The sequence below is a fragment of the Frankliniella occidentalis genome, unplaced genomic scaffold, assembly GCF_000697945.3.
Source record: "Frankliniella occidentalis isolate FOCC.00 unplaced genomic scaffold, Focc_3.1 Scaffold54, whole genome shotgun sequence".
In the NCBI taxonomy this organism is placed as follows: domain Eukaryota; kingdom Metazoa; phylum Arthropoda; class Insecta; order Thysanoptera; family Thripidae; genus Frankliniella; species Frankliniella occidentalis.
This window is the reverse complement of record NW_026267184.1, coordinates 1,264,975-1,274,087: the sequence shown is the minus strand read 5'-3', so window position 1 is coordinate 1,274,087 and position 9,113 is coordinate 1,264,975. Positions and strand designations below refer to the sequence as shown.

The window sequence follows — 9,113 nt, the reverse complement described above, 5'->3', positions numbered from 1 at the left end:
AGAGAGAGAGAGAGAGAGAGAGAGAGAGAGAGAGAGAGAGAGAGAGAGAGAGAGAGAGATGCCGACAGAGAGAGAGAGAGATGCCGACAGTGAGAGCCATACCGGCTCTGCTGCTCGCAACTGATACCTACGCGCCGCCGCCGGCCGCCGGGGAAGACCGATTACCCCTCCTTATTGCAGCGTAAGATACGGTTGAAAAAAAGGGGCAGCACTCCGTCTACCTCCTTATGACGCCATGGGTTGTAAACTACATTTCTTTCATATAAACTATTTCATTGTCAAATGGCAAAAAAAACCCTTGTGACTGACTAGTGTGGCTGCGTGAGCGGACTTATGGCTATAGTATTATGTACCCGGTCGCGGCTGGAAAAGGGGAAAAGTGCGAGGTCGGCGCGCGCAGTCTGGTTCCTGGCCGGCCATCCCCATTTTAAGAAGTCGGCGGAATGCCGCCACCTGTGGGCCGGATCGGGTCGCCGTCGTCGACGTCGTCGTCGCGGTCGTTGTTGTTGGCGCGGGCTGCTGCTGCTGCTGTGGGGAGTGAGTGACCGCACCGGCATGACAAGTCGCCTGACCGCCGGTCCCTGTCGGCACAATGTCCATCTGGTCGGGCTAGGCTAGCCGGAGCGGAGTGCGTGTCGGACTCTCCAGCAGCGGGCCCAGCCCGGCCTAGGCTCCTCCGCCAGACCTGCGGCCGCGGGCCGGGCAGGGCCGGCCACTGCACCACTTTCTCTGCGCGGTCTGACGGCGCCGACACCGCCCCCTCCCCCCCTCGCCAAGGACGCGCCCTTGCATCTCGATGATGGTGTTGGGCGTTGCCCTCGGCGCTGCTGTTGCTGCGCCTGCTGTTGCTGCCACTGATGTTTCCGCACCCCTCATCGGAGCTGCCGGACCGTCTGGAAAAGGTATAGTAAAGTCACCCGCCTGTCGACGACGGCAAGCATTTCTGTCCGAGGTGGTATGGAATGGATGAAAAGCATGGTTTATTCTTATTTATTTTCAGTTGTTTGTTGAATAAAAAAATATATATCAGTCGACATCGTACTATTCTCACTATCTCGCCCGTTGCCGGGCGGGCTGCTTGGCGTGTCCCGTCCGAGCAACGCCGCTGCGAGTCCAACACACTATTTTGTCCACTCACGATCACCGACCGTTCACGACGCCGCGACTGAACTTGAGCTTTTCACTAGCGCACTTGTTTTTGTGAGGGGCGGGGAGCGACGACGCCCATGGCACTGGCGGCTACCGCCACTTGTCCGCCTGGAGGGTCTCCTTGACCTCGAGGCCGCGCAGGACGTGCCCCGTCTCCGTCATGATACGCGGCCGCTTGCGCAGCCTCCGCCGCACGGCCTTGCTCTCCTTGAGTTCCTCTAGGAGCTTGTTGGTCTCCTGGGCGAGCTCCTCGCGCTCGGCCGTGTCGTCGGCGGCCTGCTTGACCACGCCGATGGCGTCCTCCTCCCCGCCCTGCTCGTTGGCGCGCGGCTCCGCCGACGACCGCGCCGTCTCGTCGTCGTCCTGGCCGTGCTGGCGGCGGCCCTCGTCGTCGGCGTGCTGCTGTCCCCGCGGCCGCTTCCGCCGGCGGGACGGCCGCAGCTGCTCGCCGTAGCGGACGCGGCCGCGCTTCTTGGGCGGCGCGGCCTCCACGAGCTCCGCGTCGCCGTCCGTCTCCGACTTGTCCTCGCTCTGGTAGTAGAGGGCCACAGCCTCCTCGGACGGCCCCGGCCCCGCCGCGGACGTCTCCGCCGCCTGTCCGGTGGCGCCCAGCGCGCTCAGCGGGCTGATGGTGGTGAGGTGTATCTCGGCGGAGAGGTCGGCGGGCCGCTCCACGACCTCGTAGCCGGACGGGCCGACCGCTGAAGGACCCTGGTGGTGTTGCTGCTGCTGGTGCGCCGCGTCCTCGGTGCCGTCCAGGTGGGAGCCGCGTCCGCGGGGGCGCCCGCCGGGACCGCGCACTGAGCTCCACGTCAGGTCGCCGAACTGCATCGTCACGGAGCTCGCCTTGGCGCCCTGGCCTGGTCCCGTACCCTGTGAACAGACCAGACGCGTCAACAACGACCTTGATTCTGAAAAAGACCCTGGTTGTCTGACTGGAATAGCACTTGTTAGGTTCACGGGTCGTCAGGGTGAATCATCCTGTTTGAGGTTTGGCGATGGCGGGCCCAGCCTGGTCAGTTACGTCCGTCATTACCCAACCCTAATGTGCGACAATGACTCCCGTGCTCTAGGGGGGCACTCACCTCCCCGATGAACGTCTGCAGGGGCTGGTACGAGTGGCTGATCCCGAGCACCTGGGTGGGGAGGGTGGAGGCCGGCGCGTCGAAGTGCAGCGGCTGCCCGTGCCCTTCGGCCGAGTCGCTGCCCTGCTCGGGGGCGGCGGTGCCCTCCAGCGCGTCCGAGTGGCCCCCGTGGCCTCCCAGGGGGCCTCCTTGTCCGTCTGCGTGCCCTACGTCGTGGTCCCGCCCCGAGTCCGACACGGCCCCCTGGCCGGGGACGGGCCCGGCCAGGGGGCTGGACGGTCGGATCGGGATCCACTGTTCGTTGTTCGGCTGGTACGTCGGCAGTTGGCTTTGGCGGTCGGCGTGGTGGTGGTAGTCCTAAAAGTTAAAGTAAGTCGGCATGCGTCACTACGGTCGTGACGGGACGGTCGGTACTTCAGTACGTTGTCAGCAGTGAGTGCAGTCTCGCCCGATCTACCTCTAGGAAGGGACAGAATGAAATTGAAGGAAAAGAACCCGCGGAAAAGTCACCGGAAAAGAGGAGGAGGAGGCAACGAAGAAAGAGTTGAAGAGAAGAAAAAGAAATCTACACGGGACGATCATTGTCACTCGAGCCTATTCAATTTTGATTTTAATGTTTTTTTGAACCTGCTGGAAACTTGCCACGTGTCCAACTCCGACGGGGTGGTCCTCCACGCTGGCGCCTGGGTTGCTGGCCTCGGCGGACACCGTGGGCGCCTCGTCGGCCAGCTGGCTTTTGTCCTCGCCGGGCTGGCCGGGGTCTGCGGCGACGAGCGCAGCCGAGTGCCCCGTCGTGCTCCCTCCCTTGTCCTTCTTGTGAGTCTCCGTGTACCCGTCCAACACCTCCTGGGCGGCGTGCTTTAGCGACTCCTTTTTCTTGTACTTCTCGTCCTTGGCCCCGTAAGACTCGTGCTCGTAGAAGTGTTTGGACTCATTGTTCTCGTCCTGGATCAGGTTCTTAGACTCGACGCACAGGAGCTCGTTGCCGGGCCCGTGCCCGTGAGAGCAGATGAGGGTGGATTTGCCTTCGATCTGCTTCCCCCCATGGCTATGGCCATGCCCGTGGCCATGCCCGTGGCCATGCCCGTGGCCATGCCCGTGCCCGTGCCCACCGTGGCAGTGCCCTCCTCCATGACCCCCATGCCCATGACCTCCTCCAGCGTGGCCATGTCCATGCCCCCCGCCGTGCCCATGCCCATGGCCTCCATGTCCATGTCCTCCTCCGCCGTGGCCATGTCCATGTCCTCCGCCGCCGTGGCCATGCCCGTGGCCCCCACCGCCGTGGCCATGGCCATGCCCTCCTCCACCGTGGCCATGGCCATGCCCTCCTCCACCGTGGCCATGCCCATGTCCACCGCCGCCGTGGCCGTGCCCATGCCCATGGCCCCCACCTCCATGTCCATGACCCCCACCGCCGTGGCCATGTCCATGTCCTCCGCCGCCGTGGCCATGTCCGTGACCCCCTCCGCCGTGGCCATGTCCGTGACCCCCTCCGCCGTGGCCATGCCCCCCTCCTCCGTGGCCATGTCCCTTGCCTCCCCCGCCGTGGCCATGCCCATGACCCCCTCCGCCGTGGCCATGCCCGTGACCCCCTGCGCCATGGCCATGCCCCTTGCCTCCCCCACCGTGGCCATGCCCATGTCCATGACCATGTCCCCCTCCGTGGCCACCCCCTCCATGTCCATGTCCGCAGCCATGTCCGTGCCCATGTCCCTTGTGTCCCTTGTCGTGTCCGTGGTGACAGCCGTGCCCCTTGCAGGCCTTGCCGTGCCTCTTGTGGTGCAGCAGCAGCCCCCCGAGGATCGTCTGGTGGCCGCCGGCTACCTGTTCAGGGCTGAGCAGCGACCCCGGGACGATGGGCGTCACCACCCCGGGGCCCCCGACGGCGGTCTCGGGTGCGCTGACGCCGCTGACGGTGATGGGCTCTGAGGGGATGCGGGGCTCTCCGGCGCCTAGTCCGCTGCCGAGGCCGACGCCTGGACCCGAGCCCACGCCGTGGAGGGACCCCGCCTCAGCCGTGGCGCCGTGATCGCCATGCTGAGGCACGACGTACACCGTCTTGGTGTGGGTGTGGGTGTTGACGTACTCGGGGACAATGATGCGGAAGTGGACACTGCAATATAGGTTAACGTTAAAACCTTTCTTCAAATCCTATTTCGATCGTTTACCCACACCCGCACTGCACAGCGGCACAAGACTTACTGTTCGGTCTCTGCGGTAGATCCTTTGAATGTAGTCATGGCCAACGCTGCGACCAGCCCTGTTATGATCTGGACCAAAAGAAAACAACCACAACATGCAGCGAAGTAAGTGAATCGGTCGTGAAAATGAATCAAATCGCAATACACCTCTAACACGGGCTCGGGCTTGAGTGCGTAGTAAGCCGAGTGGTCTTCCGGCTGGAAAGCAGCTATACTACACACACGGGCCCGCACGGGCCCTCGTTTAGCCGCCGCGTCTAGAACAGGCAGCGCTCATCCTCTACATCCTATAATATTTTTTACGACTCCCGGTAACGGTCATTTACTCGCAGTACGTCACCCCCTTTACTTTCGCATGGGTGCCTCCGCCCCGCCGCCCCTAGTAGTGTTGCACTTCCCGAGCAAAACGGCAACTTGTTCTCTCTTCACAGCAGCAGCAGCAGAAGCACAAAGGTGGTTGGAGGACCAGATCTTTTTACCCGCCCGTTGAGGCGCCGCCGCCAGCCGCCACGGCAGCTGCTGCTGCTGCTGCTGTTGCGCTGTTGGGTCAGGACTTTGAAAGTGAACACAACAACAACAACTGCTTCTACTGCGATTCCTGGTTCCGGTCAGTTGGCCGCGGTGCGCCAAACACAATCAAGGCCCAGCCCGAGCCCAGCGCCAGGCCCCCCCGGCCGTCTGCCTGTGGTTTCCTGCGTCTGCCGCTTGTGGTAGCGAAAGTGACTCGCGAGATCGTATCAAATAGTATCTCGCCCCGTGCCGCGCGCAGTAAACTATTACTCGCATTTTTTGAGGGGCTGTGGGCTCGTGTGCGGTGGGTCTGGGCTGGGCTCGCCGCCCCGTACACGCTACACACACACACACACACACACACACACTGGCGCTTTGCCTCTCCGCTCGCACTCGACTCAACGACGCACTATCGGGGGGCCGCATCTCCTACTCACCCTTAACACGTACAAAAGAAACAAGCCGGGCCCGCCCTTCCGCCAAACGTTGTTCGTCAGCTTCGCTGCGCCTCGCTGGCAACTCTGTTCTTCCGGGACCTGGCACTAGTAGCTTATGGCTTGCCCGCTCTTGGGATCGTCTAGATAGCACATACGTCCGTTTTCCTCAGATTCATTCGGCAAATTACGTGGGAGCTCGGCGCCTGCGAGACTCGGGGTAGGCCACCCCGCAGTACACGCATGCACTGTATGCAGGATGTTGCCTACCTGCCAGGCGCCATGGAAGCGTGCACACGCTGAACTCGACTGTTTCGCAACGGCGAATGACGGACAGCATTGGAGGTTTGCATACTCGCTCAGACCGCAGGAGGCATGGCACCTTACGTGCGGAGGGAGTAGGCATAACCCTCAACACTGTAGCGACGTGCGTGCTAGCGTGCACAGAATGACTAGAATCTCACGGATCCGCCCACGCATTTGCAACCCGGCCTTAAAAGCGTTCAAATCCTTATACGCATTTGCAACCCGGCCTTAAAAGCGTTCAAATCCTTAAATTCACTTTTCAATCAACTTATCATGTTAACAACAGTTTCCGCCCAACCGATTCCACACCCTTAATGAGAGTTGGGGGGATTTCAGCAATCGCGTCGGTGTACAAATGTGATCCAGAATCCATGAGATGCACCCGCAAAATTACACGGCTAGACATTTTTCTTTCAAATACTTCTTGAAGTCAGTCTTTTTAAAGACTTTCTAAAATTTCAATGCTGTAACGGAATCCGTCGACTGGGTTTTCTTCCGTCGAGACTATAAGTTGAGCCATGAGCTACATATGAAAAGAGGTGCTCAAAGGTGACGCGCACTACAAAGTGGCCGTCAACCTGCTCATACATTGTTTCGCAATGCCTTCCCTCATCATTTGCCTTGACTTTAATCTTGAGACTTGGGCATTATCATGGACGTGGTCCGTCCTGTGCATGTGGGGGTAACATCCGAAGAGGACGGCAGGCACGGGGACACTGGTTTTCGTCGTTCTCCCTCGCACTCCGTCACCCCTTCATGGAATTTTGAAACAATTTCCGTGCAAGACATCTTTTTTTCTGTCGGCCCTTACAGGTACAGGCGGTTCTCGCCGAATTTAGAGGGGATCTTAATCTCCACCAAAGGTCTATGAAAATTTTAGGGTAGACGGCTTTGAGGTGGGTCCACCCGACGCTGGGTCTGTTTTACCGTCTCCACACACGTTTGGACCCATACCGCACGGAAAGTGTTAAGCACCCCTTGCCTTCACCACAGCTTCGCTCACACCCTTGATGCAAATATTTGTATAAATTAACTGTCATCGCCACTTCAACATCCACACTGCACGTAAAAGAGACGCACACAACTTCACACACACACAAACACGCAATAGTTCACTGTCGATGTATTAAATCCCAATGGCGTCGAGGGTAATCCAATGACACTGCTGCACACACACACAGACACGCACTCCAACGCACCGGGTACATGTTGTCGAGCTTGATCGGGCGGACTCGCGACGCCATGTCACAGCGAGGGCATGGCGTACAATGGGGCTGTTGGCGCCTGTCCCAGCCGATTTATAAGTTTCCAAATAATTGTGGGCTCGCTGTGGCGGGAGCCTTTTGGGGGAGGGGACGCCCTTTTTTTTCGGCGGCGCCGAGGTGGGGAGGCTCGGCAGGCTAGAGGCCCCTAGCCAATGTGGTGGTGGCTAGAGTGCCCCAGTGAAAGGGTTCACATTATCGGTTCGTCACAGAGGCACGGCGCGTCGTCCTGCCCCGCAACGCCCCTCCTCCCCCTTCCCCCAACCGCGCCGCCTCCCTGACCCCAGACCCAACACTAACGCCTGCAGTTCCCCGCCGCTCGCTCGCTCGCGCCCCGGTCCTTCCCGACCTGCGTGTCGCCGGGGAAGAGCTTCTACTCGCCTATCGTGATCACAGCGGGTGTCGAGGAGGGGGGTATGATAAGACACCATCATATCGCAGCAGCAGCGTGCAATCGTGCATCCTGCGTCTGCGTATCGCTCTCTTGCGCCATGGAGTCTCGTCATCATCGACTGACTCTTGGGACTCTGACCGATGGAATTGCGGATCTGATGAGCGCTGTGAGCGTATTCGACCACTCAGATTTTTGGTGTACTTGGAATATCTGGAATATTTTTGGAATATCTGGAATATTTGGGGAATATTTTTGGAATATCTGGATCACTTTTGGAACATCTGGAATATTTTTTGGATCTGGAATATTTTTCAGTGTGTACATGGAATATCCAACTGGCCCACCCCGCGGCTGTGTGGTTAGAGATGGAGAGAGAGAGAGAGAGAGAGAGAGAGAGAGAGAGAGAGAGAGAGAGAGACGCAGACAGACAGACAGACAGACAGACAGAGCGAAAGAGACAGAGAGAGACGTTAGATGTTGTTGCGCGGGCGGGTGTCCACTCGCTGTGTTCCGCGGTCACTCGGACCAGGCCCTTATGACGGCCAGCAGAGCGTGACCCGGGGCTCCCCGCAGCAGTCCGGATGCAATATGACCTAGGATTGGGCGGCCCGTTTGGCCGATTTCTGTCACCCCGCTGGCAATTTGGTGAGCCAATGGAGCCCGCCCTCTGTGGCCTCTTGGCCAACGTACTGGTCAGGTAAGAGGGTGGCGATGTCGCAACGAAATGTCTTAACACGCACAATGACCGCGTCGAAGAGTAGTTCTCGAAAATTTTAGCCGTTTAGTAAATACATTGAGAAATACAGAATCAATCATCTCTTTAGTGACGTAATCTATAAAAAAAAGCAGGGGCGAAACGGCTGTGTGGCCTTGGAATCTTATGTTTCAAAGTGAAGCATTCGCCGCGGTCTTATTGTACTCTAGGAAAAAATCTCAAGTAACACTGAAAAATATTTTTAGCACACGATACCTTAAAAACCCTTTACTAACATAAAGAATATCTAAGTAACTTTAAGGTGTCAGCTAGCTTTTACTCTCGATGAGTACAGAGAACCAAGCGTAGACCAGGAAACAATTTCTTTTTCGCTGGGGGACCAAGTGAGTGGCTGGCTGTCGCGTCAGGCCCCTACCCTTACCTGCCTAACAATACTATCCGTCCCTGCAAAACAATACTAGCCCACCGGCGCCGGTCGCTCTGCGCGCGCCTTATCTCCCCTTCAACGCCGCTTTACGCCGAATTACAAAATTGCAAGTAACAAGCAACCATAAACAATGACAGCTAAATATGAGAGAAAATTGGAAACAGACCTATATTTTTGAACTTATCATCTGCTTTCAAGATAGATTCTTGATTTAGATTTTTTTTTAATTAAACAAATATTTTGCAGTTTCTTATCTGTACCTGTGTTTTAAATTGACACAAGTGACCAATTATTTTTTTCCGGCTGCGTGAGATTGGCGGGAGGAAAGGGGGGAGGGGGGTGAAAGGCTGCGGACGAGACAACAAAACAAAAGAAATGATTGGTCCATCGCACTTTTATTACTCGTACAAAACAAAACGACAAACATTTATGAACAAAAAAGTATCTATAAATTAGTTTATAAACGTTATATGTTATCGAAATTAGAGAAACAACTGTTTTCAGAGTGTGAGAGTCCAGATATGTGAGGCGAGGCAGACAGTTAAAACGCGCAAATTTCTTGTAGCGTGTTCTACACTTTAAACGCGTCTTTCCTGTGTGGGTCCGGCGATGCAGGTCCATGTTTCTTTG

The 9,113-nt window shown here is 57.6% G+C and overlaps 2 protein-coding genes across 2 annotated transcripts; both read right to left on the bottom strand.

The window, feature by feature from the left end:
* Window positions 1–974: 974 nt before the first annotated feature.
* Window positions 975–2,318, bottom strand: LOC127749438 (uncharacterized). The gene is made up of 2 exons (XM_052267566.1): window positions 2,235–2,318; window positions 975–2,022 (listed from the first exon to the last, which is right to left on the bottom strand). Exon 2 carries the CDS (start codon window positions 1,978–1,980, stop codon window positions 1,240–1,242), a length of 741 nt encoding a protein of 246 aa, XP_052123526.1. The 5' UTR covers window positions 1,981–2,022; window positions 2,235–2,318; the 3' UTR covers window positions 975–1,239.
* A 509-nt stretch (window positions 2,319–2,827) lies between these two features.
* Window positions 2,828–6,940, bottom strand: LOC127749444 (uncharacterized). The gene is made up of 3 exons (XM_052267577.1): window positions 6,885–6,940; window positions 4,437–4,504; window positions 2,828–4,347 (listed from the first exon to the last, which is right to left on the bottom strand). Exons 1-3 carry the CDS (start codon window positions 6,927–6,929, stop codon window positions 2,829–2,831), a joined length of 1,632 nt encoding a protein of 543 aa, XP_052123537.1. The 5' UTR covers window positions 6,930–6,940; the 3' UTR covers window position 2,828.
* Window positions 6,941–9,113: the final 2,173 nt, after the last annotated feature.

Excerpts from the sequence above, each read along its gene's own strand:
- LOC127749438 (XM_052267566.1), bottom strand. The coding sequence starts at position 1,980 with ATGCAGTTCGGCGACCTGACGTGGAGCTCAGTGCGCGGTCCCGGCGGG.
- LOC127749444 (XM_052267577.1), bottom strand. The coding sequence starts at position 6,929 with ATGGCGTCGCGAGTCCGCCCGATCAAGCTCGACAACATGTACCCG. Across the intron at positions 4,505-6,884 it reads AGCTCGACAACATGTACCCG|ATCATAACAGGGCTGGTCGC; the intron begins GTGCGTTGGAGT and ends CTTTTGGTCCAG. Across the intron at positions 4,348-4,436 it reads TCTACCGCAGAGACCGAACA|TGTCCACTTCCGCATCATTG; the intron begins GTAAGTCTTGTG and ends CCTATATTGCAG.